Here is a 13,967-nt window from a genome sequence, read left to right as displayed (position 1 = left end):
GAAAGGCATAAACAAAACCGATAACTTACTGAGGCAGCTCTTCTGCAGTTAATATCACGGTCAAACACCGCAGCTATTACCAATGCACTGAAAAAGAAAAATACAGTGTATAAGTAATAAAATATTAAAATTAACAATTTACAAACAGCATACCAACATTTAACCTTCCATTTGAATACTCAGTATTCCCTGGAAAGAAGTTACAATTTCTTAATGCAAATCAGAGTTATAGTTTAATCAGATCTGGCTTGCTAACCAAATATTTCCCTGTATTCACAGAATTGTTTCCCACCTCTTCAGAAATTAAGGAAATGTGCAAGCAGCAAGCCCGGTTCACATTACTTTGTAGTGAGTTGGCAAAAGAGAGTACTGGGACAATCCACAATATGGACACATTATTAAACCACTCTTGCAAACTTTTGTTATTATTTGTAGAATGGAAACATTCATAAAAGAATATCTGATAACAGAAAACCTTAAAGGCAATAGCATAGCTAGTCAATTCACAGTACGGAGTTGTTTCTATTTGCATACCAACAGACAGAAGATTAGAGCATTAAAGACACACTTTAGACAGATGGCAGCGTGTAATCTCTGGAGTTTCATGAGGCTTCATTAACAAACAGAGTCTTGAGATTCTCAGATGAATGGAAGTTACACATGGACATGACTATATTTTAAAGAGCAAACTTCCTTGCCCCTTTTGATACACTGAATATGAACAAATGCACAAGTGATTTTTTTTAAGATAGCTCATTAGGGGGGAAAACAATCCAGAGACATGATTAGGCATAGTTTAACTCTCTGCAGCATAGGATATAATATTTCACAGTTCAAAAATAATCAAGTTCTCTTCCCACCTTGGCCAACTGACAGCAGGAAGTTAAGGGGAACACAAATTGAAAAACCCAGCAACTGGCCTGCACTGGCAATTCTGATTAATGCTCATCCACACTAGACATCGTCCATTGGGTAGCTTAAGGATGATGGACTAGCAACCAAGCAGCACTGTAACGTTGTTAATATTATCCCATTGCTTTTTCAATACGAAACTTTTCAGTATTTTAATGTATAACCTTCACATTATATAAATATATGTCTTTAAATATATGTATGCCAAAAATGTTTTAGACATACACGAAAATAAAACTAAATTAGGATTTCAAGACATTTTAAGAAGACTAACTTTTAAATTCAATTAAAATCAAAGCTCTACTTGTCATTGGTGTCAGTTCAATAGCGTCTCAATCAACTCTAGAACAAAGAATCAGATACCATTCTCTGTATAGTATCTCTACTGAGACATGGTGATAGGCAAGATTACAAGTCTGGAACATAAAATAATTACTCTCTGCTCTACTATGCTATCTTTTAGATTATAGAGCTCAGCAATTGGTGATTATTCCCCATCTTTCAGTAGTGATTTCATAGAAGACAACTCTCTGACATCTCAAGTCACTAAAGCTGACTTTTTTAAACGAAGTACTGTATGCCCCAATACACTTACTAGTATACCATTTAGTAGTATCAAATACTGAAAACTGAACTACAGATGACAAAAATACAACTTTTGTTACATTATCCGGGTGCAGGTTCACTGACTCCCCTATTATGCTATAGATCTCCCACTCAATGCAAATGAATAAAGTCACACTGTATCACAATATTTGATTAATAGTCTATGAATATATACCTTTTTATAAAGTGTTGTATTTAAAACAAAAGTAAATCTATGTATTAAGCTGTCAATGGCAAACACTTACAATTGTGCCCTGATTCTCTGACAAGTTTTTGGTTTTTTAAACTTAGCAGGACATTAGGCTTGCACACAATTGCCAAACTTTTCTGGGTTTGGAATCAACTTAGCAGCTTTTTAAACTAATATTAAAAAGTAATAGGTTACTAACTACCCCACACGTCAACACCACATGTCAAATGTATTATGTAAGATATATCTAAAACAAACCAAAGTAATGAGAACCATACAAGACATTCCAATAACATACACTACACCTTGAAGCTTAGAAGGAGTTACAGAACCACAATACAATGTAAACACTTTGCTACAAAAAGCATGAGTAAACCATGCTTCCTAAGGATTAACTGCAAAGCAAATTTTTAATATCTGAAAAGACAGTTACCTTTTCCGTAACTGGTGTTCTTCAAGAGGTGTTACTCATGTCCATAGTAGGTGGAGTCAAGCAGCACTCCAATGAACTCTACCCTCTGCATAGGAACTAACAGACTTTTTGTCATTTACCAGCAGGCCCAGTGATCAGCATGTGACCCCTTTTGACTTGGGACCTGGATTGACCTTTGACCAGCCAGTCGTAGAGATACACGTAGATCTAGATACCCTGATGCCCGAGTTAAGCCGCTACTACTGATATGCACTTCGTAAATACCCTCGGTGCTGTCGCTAGGCCGAAAGGGAGGACCACAAACTGGTGGTGGTCAGATCCCACCATGAAGCATAGGAAGCACCTGTGTCCTTGGAAGATGAAAGTACACATCCTTCAAGTCATGGGTGGCATACCAGTCTCCTGGATCCAAGGAGGGGATGACGGAGGCCAGGGAGACCATGCGGAACTTCAACTTCTTTATGTATTTGTTGAGGTCTCGTAGGCCCAGGATGGGCCATAGACTGCCCTTGGCCTTTGGGATTAAGAAATACCGGGAATAGAACCCCTTGTTCCTGTACTCCTGAGGAACCTCTTTCACCGCACCCAGCTGTGGCAACCTTCTACCTCCTGCGCGAGGAGACTCTCATAAGAGGGGTCCCTGAAGAGGGACAGGGACTGAGGGGGGTGGGGGTAGACATAAGCTGGAGGGTATAGCCCTGCGCCATTATACAGAGGACCCAGCGGTCCGAAGTTATAATGGTCCATGCTGGCAGGAAAAAAGAAAGGTGGTTGGAGAAAGGCAAGAAAGAAAAATCTGGGGTATAGTCTCGTAGGTTGCCCTCAGGCGCACCCTCAAATTCCTGCTTGCTCCCCTGCTTATTGCAGGTCAAGCTCAATTGGGTGGAAGGAGAAGGTAGGTGGTTTGGGCAGCGTTTATAGCCCCTGCTCTTTTTGTGGGACAGTCCTGCCGGGGTTGCCTCCCTTGGCCCTGAGCTGGCTGCAGTCTGAACCACTTACAGGCTGGACCGAGGACATACAGCCTGGAGTTTTCAGGGTAATGTAGGAGTCCTTGAGTCCATGCATCTTACTGTCCATCTGTTCTGCAAACAGGGCCTGGCCATCAAAGGGAAGGTCCTGCATTGACTGCTGAGCCTCTGTCGACAGGCCAGAGAGGAGCAGCCAGGATACCCGCTGCATGGAGATGGCCGAGGCCATGGTGCAAGCCATGGAATTCGCTGTGTCTGAAGCTGTCTGGAGGGCCACCCTGGCCACAGCAGTGCCCTCCTCGAGGATCACCTGGAATTCCTTCCGGAGCCCTTCAGGAAGCGAAACCTTGAACCTGGCCACGGCCTGCCACATGCTGTAATCATAGCAGCCGAGGAGGGCTTGGTGGTTGGCCTCTCAATTGAAGGCTAGAAGACGAATAAATTTTTCACCCAAATAGATCCAGTCTCTTCGAGTCTTCATTTTTGGGTGTGGGCCCGGGTTCCCCCTACCTCTCCCTTTGATTAACAGCCTCAACTATAATAGAGTTTGGGGCTGGGTGGGTGTAGAAATACTCGTGGCCTTTAGCTGGCACAAAGTATTTATGTTCAGCCCTTTTTGAAATGGGGGACAGGGAGGAGGGGTTTGCCACAGTGCATTAATAATTTTCTATACCCCTTTGTGTAGGGGCAAAGCCACCCTAGCAGGTGCCGTGGAGCAGAGGACTTCAAATAAGAAGTCCAATGGCTCCTCTAGCTTCTCCGCCTGGAGCCCCAGGTTGGAGGCAACCCTCTTCAAATAGTTCCTGATGAGTCTTAGCACCATCTTGTGGAACTGGTTGAGGGGGACCCGTGATGGCTTCGTCCAGCGACGATGAGGACGAAGCCATTGCCGTGGGAGAGCCACCATGTCCCCTGGTGGTCCAGCAGGCTGTTCCCTTGACTGCTCATGGACCTGGGGGGTCCTGCCTTCAGGGGCCTCTGCCTCTGGTGGAGGGCGAGATGCTGAGCCTGATGGCCTGAGGCCCCCAACAACGAGTGGACTGTCTGCGAGGGCTGGGGAAACCCCCACACATTCCAGGGGTACCAGGCCGCCGGCAGCCACTGGCTTTGGGCAACAGAGTGGGTTGTGGTGTCAATGATGTGGATCGTACTGCCGGTGCCAGGGCTTGTCCTGCTATCAAGGACTCCTACTCAGTTCCGGAGCCGGAGTGGTCACTGCCAGGCGACCATGATCAAGCAGACCGGTGTTCCTTCTCCATGCGGTGCCAACAACAATACCTCGACATCGACCTCACCGAACTAGACAAGTCCCTCACGCAGGAACCTGGGGAACTATCAGCGCTTGGCGGATCGGTGTCGGTAAACCGGCGATCTATGCCTTATGCTGCTTGACCAGTACCTGGAACAGGACCGGGAGCTGAAGCGGGCCGGTCGTCAGGAGGATCTTCCCAACCGCGGGGATTCACGTCTCTGTGACGGGTGTCGGTGGGTCAGTAACTGGTAGCCGCATTCAAACAATGGTTCACTTGACCAGTGCCGAGGCCTTGGAGACACAAAAGGCCAGTCTCAATGTTTTTGCCAGGTAGGCCTCAGTAGGTCTGCGCCAGGTTGCCGGCAAGCCACACAGTGAATCCTGCTCTCAGTGCCCAGGGTCCGGAGACCGAAGAGGGCTTCGTTGAGCCTGCCTCCCTGCTTCTGAGGCGTGACGACTCCGAGCAGGTGAGCCCTGGCGGGCCGTCCCCTGCAAAGGGGAGTGGTGCCGCTGAGGTGGGGACACACGGTAAGGTCCCAAGGCGGGTTTACCCTTAGACCAGGGTACCACTGGAGCCAGTGTGGGCGACACCAGTAGCGTCAGGATCTCCTGCACTGCCTGCAAGGCCTCCTGTGTCAACAGGACATCACTGTCCAGGGTGGCAGGCATTCTACAAGATAGGCTGAACTGCTCAACTTGAGCTGGGATCTGACTCCCTGATGGAGGTGTTGAGCCGCCCGGCACAGGTCTTCGCTCTCCTCCAGCCCTGTTCTTTTCCCTTACGGGAAGTGGGGGATCATCCCCTCATAGTTCTCTTTGGCTTCTTGGGCAGAGCCAGGGAGGTGGAATCAGTGCCGACTCGAAGATGGCGCCGGCGGGGTACTCTACACCAATGCTGCAGTGCTCGGGGCCAAGTCAGACCTCTGCTCCGACTCCATCAGGAGTGCCCTGATATGGATCTCTCTCTCCTTTTTCATTTGGGGTTTGAAGGATTTACAGTTGCGACACTTGTCGCTTATGTGTCCTTCGCCTAGACACCTCAAAAACTTCTAGCGTGCATGTTGCTGATGGGCATAGGCCACTTAAAACAATCACAGGGCATAAAGCCTGGGGACTGGGGCATGCTCCATCCCTAGGCTGAGTCTCGTCCAGGGCTGACTATATTAGAACGAACACTAAGGGAACTATTAGCTGTCAACTATTTTACAATTATTTTACAGTAAACGTTTGGAAGAAACACTGAACTAAACACAATGCTAACCAAAGCAGCAGACATTTCAGCACCATCACTGGTGGCAAGAAGGAACTGAGGGTAGGGGAACCAGCGGCGCCCCTTGTACCGCAGTATGTGCGTGCCCTTCCTGGGGGCGACAGAGCTGGTCCCCTACAGATACTACTGAGGGAAAAACCTCCGGCACCGGTGCACGTGGCAAGCACACACACCTAATATGGAATGGACATGAGCAAGCACTCGAAGAAGAGTATTTACAATGGTACTAACTGACAAAACAAAAGAGGAATCTTTATGCACAATACATCATGATTTTGCACAGTTCAGTACCCATTCACGTTAACAGAAGCTGGTGTTTAAATGTGCCATATAACAAGAGAGGTGTAAAGTATATCCCAGAAGATCAGGTCTACATCTCTATAAACCCACCTCCAGCATTCAACTGCTTTGGCAAGTAATAGCCATTTCAGCAGAATCATTTAAGCAGAAAATTATTCCTTTCTGACTCTGAAATTCTTCATTATGTTATTTATTGACTCTAGGCAATACAGGAAATAAATATTAGCTGAAAGGTAAATTCACAATGGCTTTGCTTCAGCATAAAGGTATTAATTACACGATGCCATCAAATCACCCTGTATTTAGAGTACTCATCTGCAAAAATATACATAGTTAATCTTTTCTTCAAAGAGGATATAACTCTTATTGCACTGAAAACAGCTAAAGAAATATATTAAATACCTTCCTAATATTACTCTTCCATGTGCACAACTGCTATCCCCACAAGGATTTATGTGATTATAAACGAGGAGGGGTGATGATGTGTATAATAATGAGTGGAAGACTAGTTGACTGCAATATACTCTCTATTAAAATGTAGTCTACAAATCTACAAGTCACTACAAAACAGTGTGAAAATTCCTGGAATAGATAAACATTTCCCCATTTGGGGGACAAGGAAGGGAATTTGAGGGATGTGTTTTTTGGTGCAGCAACCCTTTAAAACACAAAAGTGGGTATGCACAATATTAGGAAAAAATTATGCTGGTAAAGAAAAAGAAGCAGATTTCTGTTTCAAGTTTCCAAAGGGTTAAATGTGACCCATCATAAGGTCAAAACATTAATTGTAAATTATGAAACATTTTGACAGTGTCTTTTTGTGACATGAACCATCCAAGCCAGGCAGTTCAGCATTATGTATGCTGTCCTGAACTCAACTGTGAGATAGTTTTGCTAAAACAACAGTTACAGACCGAGTATCAGTTTTAGCTTTTAGTTATCTACACTATCCTCAGTTTCTCTTGTAACAATGGTACCTTTAGTGAGATTAAGGTGCAAAAAGCAGCTTCTATTAAAAAATATGATGTCATTTTATTCTCTCCCAATAACTTCATAATTAACATGCTGATCTTAAAGGTTAGAATCAAACATTACAAGTTTTCAGCTACCAGCTGAAGTGCAAGTCCTGTTCTTTCTGCTTTGTAATTAAAAGGGAAAATGTAAACTTGAAATCTAATCAATTCCAAAAATTGAATTCAAAATAATTTCACATTACTAAACCTAACAGAAGCCCTGTAGCCAATTTTTTTAGTTTTGCCAATCACATTTTTTTACACGTTCTTCCTCTCCTCTGTTAGTGTATGAAAGATCCACATAAACAAAAGGGGAAATTGACCTACTGACCACACAAGAGAAACCATGAAGCAGACTGTACACTATTTTACATGCATAGAAGTGAACACTGAGCAACAGTACAACAGAGCTTACTGCCCCTTCTTCACTGTTGCATTCACAAATCAAGCCTTTTCTCTATGATCATAGTTGTGTGTTAATCCTTTTACTAAGAACATTTAAAACCCATCAAACTGTGTTAATGAATTGTTCAAGTTCATTTCATATTTCAAATAAGTGCACACACACACACTGCTGTGATATGCAATACAACTAGCAATGAGAACAGTCTTTCTAAGATTAAACATGTTTAAGGCATCTTCTCCTGTTTGCTTTCGTTGTGGGAGTTTATGCGATACAAACAACGTAAAGTTTCATCCGATGAAGTGAGCTGTAGCTCACAAAAGCTTATGCTCAAATAAATTGGTTAGTCTCTAAGGTGCCACAAGTAAACAATGTAAAGAAACTGTTCATGTCAAATAAAATGGGATTTTTTTTTTTTTTTTTTAAGGCAGGTAAAGAAACTTGTCTTGACTTGTTTGGAACTTACCGCACCTGATTTCTAACAGGTAGAGCAAAGAATGGCTCACTCATTTGAGTCTCCAGGAGACACCTTTTGTAGTTCCAAGTATATTTAACTTTTTGTTACAATACTATCTTTAGCTTAACTTAATTTGACTATTAGAAAGAACTGTGTTGGAATCTTTAATGATACTTTAGTCCCAAGCAGTTGTGGCAGCATACTAGAAAACAGAATTTAGTAGTGTCTAACTTTTAAAAGATACCTCAATATTAAAAGTAAAGAGATATGTATCACTTCTTAAATAAAAATTTCAAGAGGCCATAGCAATGCCAGCTATATTGTGTGAAAACTGTGTGTATTGCAGTAAATAAATCTTTTGAAAGAATACTATTAGTAGAGATTGTAACACTGGGACTTAAACACAACACACTAAATGAATAAAAAAGACGACAGCATTTAAATTCAAGATTAACTTTTAGCAAACAGCTCTACATTACAGAAAAGCAAGACCAACCATCAACGTTGCAAATTCTATCCAACAGCCCTCTTCTGAAGACAGCATTAAATCAACAAATAGATTTTTCTACATAGAAATTATTCTCATTGTTTCATCCGGGCACAAGATGTAGCTCAGAGCAATGCTTCAAACTTCCTGATTCTACAGGACAATCTTGCCCTGCAGCAAGCTACCTCAGTTTATCCGATAGCCACACCCTCTTTTTCTTCTTACCACAAACAACGCTCTACCGCAGGGAAGACTAAACTGCTTACACTCCTACACTGCATGCACTATTTGTATAGTACAGTGCTATGCTGAATTGGAGGAGGGGGAGAGAGTAGTCAGTAATTATAACTTAATAAAAGAGGTACAAATGCTAAGAACAATTAATTTATTGATCAATTGTGTCATTTTATTTAGGGACATGAAAATGCATTCCAACAGCTCAATGTAATTAAATAAATCGAGAAGGTTACAACTGAAGCACAATTTAGAAGTTACTCAAAAAATTCTACACAAATGGCTTTAGACAAACTGCAAAGTGCAAAGCTGCTGCTTAGTATAGAATGCATTTCTTTGGATTTTTTCTGGGGGGGAATGAGAATAGAATTATTTTCAAATGCCTCACAGTTCTTAAACTACACATTATTTGCACTCTCCTAGTACGGAAGAAACATTCACTCATTTTAAGTAAAACAGTGGGGGGGAGGGGGAATCAGGCATTATAAACAAATGGTAAATTCCCTAAAAAATACTCCCAATAGGATACTTTTGGTACATGCAAATACTCCAGAAGAAGGTAAGGCAGTCCTGCAATTAATTCAACAGGTTACTTAATTTTTAATTATCCATGCTCCCAACAATTTTCTTTTTGTGTTGCATGTGGGCTTGTAGTTTGGATAGTGCAGGGAAGGGTTAGAACTACTGTTCCTTTAGAAACCAGTTGAACCGGACTTAAAAAAAATAAACACTCCAAAGGGCATTTGTGTTGGTTCAGATACCAAAATAAGGACAGAAATAAAAATAGTCAAGATAAGCATCCAGATAAAAGTACTATAATTCTGAGGCAAATACTTTGTTCATCTACAATTTGATTAGTTAGGAGGAGTAGTACTGATCTTAGAGTAGGGGTAAATAGTCTAGGTCCTACTGGCACCTTAACAAGTTTGTCACATCAGTATGCTGAACAACGCTTGTTAATAACACAGCACCTATGCCCACAAAAAGGCAGAGGCGAGTCACCATTTTGTGAATCAAAGGATTTTTCCTGTATAGCAGAATACTTCGTTATAAAAGAAGATTATTATATATTTTTGTTTAAAACATTAACACTTGTGGAAGGTGATAAACCTAAGTCCCCTATTTAACTACAGACCAGGTTCAGCACTGGAAGTGACAGAGCAAGCTTCCCCCACAAATGTAGAGTGGCTCAATTGAAAAGTTTTCCCTTTTTGTCAATTGGTAAGATATTATCAGTTCTATCAATGCTCTTCATTAGCAGTAAAGGGAATGCTTGTTCACACCAGTAACGCTTTAGGTTTCAGTGAAGGGTCAAAAACCCACACTGTTGGTCTGTAATCTCAATACCACAAGCTGAACTGGTAACGGGGCAAAAATGTAGTTCAGTTCACATGCTGCTTCTCTCCTGAGACTCCCAACAAGAACATCAATTTACGTCAAAATTGAAGTAGACATGAAATGGATCATCACTTAATTTACATATCCAATCAACATCCATCAAGCAGTACCAACTTTTGGTTATTACCAACCTTTCAATGCACTACTCTATGATTACCCCCTTGTCCTTCAAGGCTGATACCTACCTATGTTGCTACACTCCTCCCAGGACAGTAGTATCTGAGCACCTCCATCCAATTAAGTAATTTTAAAGGACTATGAAGGACAACTCTGTGGTGACCTAGAATCCTATTTTCGATGTCTCCGACTCAAGGAATATTTCCAACACACCTCTGAACAACATACTAATCCACAGAGACCTCCCTACCAACACTACAAAAAGAAGGATTCTAGGTGGACTCCTCCTGAAGGTCGAGACAGCAGACTGGACTTCTACATAGAGTGCTTCCGCCGACGTGCACGGGCTGAAATTGTGGAAAAGCAGCATCACTTGCCCCATAACCTCAGCCGCACAGAACACAATGCCATCCAAAGTTGTTTCTGCCTCAGAAACAACTCTGACATCATAATCAAAAAGGATGACAAAGGAGGTGCTGTCGTCATCATGAATAGGTCGGAATACGAACAAGAGGCTGCGAGGCAGCTCTCCAACACCACGTTCTACAAGCCATTACCCTCTGATCCCACTGAGAGTTACCAAAAGAAACCACACCATCTGCTCAAGAAACTCCCTGAAAACGCATAAGAACAGATCCGCACAGACACACCCCTAGAACCACAAGCAGGGGTATTCTATCTGCTACCCAAGATCCACAAACCTGGAAATCCTGGATGTCCCAACATCTCAGGCATTGGCACCCTGACAGCAGGATTGTCTGGCTAAGTAGACTTCCTCCTCAGGCCCTACGCTACCAGCACTCCCAGCTATCTTCGAGACACTACTGACTTCCTGAGGAAACTACAATCCATCGGTGATCTTCCTGAAAACACCATCCTAGCCACTATGGATGTAGAAGCCCTCTATACCAACATTCCACACAAAGATGGACTACAAGCCGTCAGGAACAGCATCCCCGATAATGTCATTGCAAACCTGGTGGCTGAACTTTGTGACTTTGTCCTTACCATAACTATTTCACATTTGGGGACAATGTATACCTTCAAATCAGCGGCACTGCTATGGGTACCAGCATGGCCCTACAGTATGCCAACATTTTTATGGCTGACTTAGAACAACACTTCCTCAGCTCTCATCCCCTAATCCCCCTACTCTAATTGCACTACATTGATGACATCATCATCATCTTCATCATCTGGACCCATGGAAAAGAAGCCCTTGAGGAATTCCACCATGATTTCAACAATTTCCATCCCACCATCAACCTCAGCCTGGACCGATCCACTTCCTGGACACTACAGTGCTAATAAGCGATGGTCAGATAAACACCACCCTATACCACAAACCTACTGACCACTAGACTTACCTACATGCCTCCAGCTTTCATCCAGACCACATCTCATGATCCGTTGTCTACAGCCAAGCTCTACAATACAACCGCATTTGCGCCAACCCCTCAGACAGAGACAAACACCTACAAGATCTCTATCAAGCATTCTTACAACTACAATGTCCACCTGCGGAAGTGAAGAAACATACTGACAGAGCCAGAAGAGTACCCAGAAGTTACCTACTACAGGACAGGCCCAACAAAGAAAATAAACAGAACACCACTAGCCATCACCTTCAGCCCCAACTAAAACCTCTCCAGCGCATCATCAAGGATCTACAACCTATCCTGAAGGACGACCCAGCACTCTCACAGATCTTGGGAGACAGGCCAGTCCTTGCTTACAGACAGCCCCCCAACTTGAAGCAAATATTCACCAGCAACCACACATCACACAACAGAACCACTAACCCAGGAACCTATTCTTGCAACAAAGCCCGTTGCCAACTGTGTCCACATATCTATTCAGGGGACATCATCATAGGGCATAATCACATCAGCCACACTATCAGAGGCTCGTTCACCTGCACATCTACCAATGAGATATATGCCATCATGTGCCAGCAATGCCCCTCTACCATGTACATTGGCCAAACCGGACAGTCTCTACGTAAAAGAATAAATGGACACAAATCAGACATCAAGAATTCTAACATTCAAAAACCAGTCAGAGAACACTTCAATCTCTCTGGTCACTCGATTACAGACTTAAAAGTGGCAATTCTTCAACAACAAAACTTCAAAAACAGACTCCAAATGAGAGACTGCTGAATTGGAATTAATTTGCAAACTGGACACCATTAACTTAGGCTTGAATAAAGACTGGGAGTGGATGTGTCATTACACAAAGTAAAACTATTGTCCAGTGTTTATTCCCCCCCCCAAACTGTTCCTCCCACGTTCTTGTCAACTGCTAGAAATGACCCACCTTGATTATCACTACAAAAGGTTTTTTTTCTCTCCTGCTGATAATAGCTCACCTTACCTGATCACTCTCATTACAGTGTGTACGGTAACACCCATTGTTTCATGTTCTCTGTGTATATAAATCTCCCCACTGCATTTTCCACTGCATGCATCCAATGAAGTAAGCTGTAGCTCACGAAAGCTTATGCTCAAATACATTTGTTAGTCTCTAAGGTGCCACAAGTACTCCTTTTCTTTTTGCAGATACAGCCTAACACGGCTGCTACTCTGAAACCTTTCAACCTTTGTTACCCAGAACGATAGTATTTGTGATGCAGGGTTCATATGTTTGAAAAGACTCAAGTGCAGCATTTTAAAGTGTGTGCTTTTAAAAAAAAAAATCTGTGTTCTTTTTCTGTAAAAATTTACCTACTTATTTTTAGAGACAGAGAAAGAATGTGTTTTTGCTGTGTAACTGAACCCATAATGAACATCAAGTTCTTTGTTCTGAGATGCTGAGTTTCACATTTTCAAGTTAGCCAACAATTTGCTTGTGGCTAAAAGTATGACTCTTCTTAAAGTGAAACAGCGACACACCTAAGGCTAGATTTAAAACAACAAAAGAAAAAAATGTGTGTGATCATTGCATTGGCCCCTAACCAAAGTGTGCTGACTGTGTGTCACGGTGAAACTGTGTGTCATGCTGTACTTGAATATTTTTTATTACCTGTTTCTACTCAGAGTGGTAACTTTACTTCTGAGAGAGCTCAAACTAAGTTATTATATTCAGAAAAGACACTAACAAATCTAACTACAAGAACCTTTCATCATAACGTTATTATGAAACTAGCACTAGCTAAAGTATACTTGTCAGACTCTGTCTATTGCTATTTGTGTGCAATCTATCACTACTCAAACCAGTCCAGACCCTCTGGAATTTCCTCAGCTTCTTCCCACTCAGCTGAAGTTAGCCTGGGCTAGCATAATTGCACTGTGACTTGGTGTTAGTATTGTAGGCATAAAAGATGGCTTATTTGGTCTGGCCTTTTATTAGAAGGGATACCTTTAAATCCCTTCTGAAACCATTCCCAGAGACCTGAAAGCCAAAAAAGATTTTTTTTTTCCCAGTCTAGTCAACTAGAGCTTACTCAGCCCAAGGTCGTGCCAAACAGTTTCACGCCATCAAACAGTGCATTAATTAGATAAAATCTTAATGGAGAATCTGCATCCCATATATAGACCCAGATATTGTTGTTCCATGATAAAGCAAAGGAGAAAATGGCATAAGTACATGTCACATCCCAGACAAAAGAAAAGTATGATAAAAAGGAAGACTGAGGAGTGCTCAGACATTTTGCTGTAACTGATTTTAGATTTGACAAGGGATGAGTTTGTTGGACTCAAGAGAGATCCTAGATATGATCACCCAAGCCAGGGGGTGGAAACAGACGCCTCAGAATAAAAAAACAATAAAAATTAAAAAAAAGATTTACGACCAGATTTTTGAGGAAGGCAGCACCTTTGACCAGGATCCTCATCTTTTTAGTTAGCCTTGAGATTAAGAGGCAAATTTGGCATACTTGTCTTTCTAGACCACATACCATTTATGACAGGTCCAGTTGGACCTCAT

At 42.3% G+C, this 13,967-nt stretch overlaps 1 protein-coding gene across 1 annotated transcript in view; it reads right to left on the bottom strand.

Annotated features, from left to right (window-relative positions):
* The window catches only part of TBCD (tubulin folding cofactor D), a 252,362-nt gene that overhangs the window by 135,285 nt on the left and 103,110 nt on the right, over window positions 1–13,967 (bottom strand). The window contains exon 16 of the mRNA XM_077833123.1: window positions 30–87. Within this exon, the coding sequence (XP_077689249.1) occupies window positions 30–87 (58 nt within the window). The remainder of the gene's footprint in view (window positions 1–29; window positions 88–13,967) is intronic.

Source organism: Eretmochelys imbricata, chromosome 14, assembly GCF_965152235.1.
Source record: "Eretmochelys imbricata isolate rEreImb1 chromosome 14, rEreImb1.hap1, whole genome shotgun sequence".
Lineage (NCBI taxonomy): Eukaryota > Metazoa > Chordata > Testudines > Cheloniidae > Eretmochelys > Eretmochelys imbricata.
The sequence above is the reverse complement of the archived record's forward strand: the minus strand, read 5'-3'. Positions and strand labels throughout refer to the sequence as shown.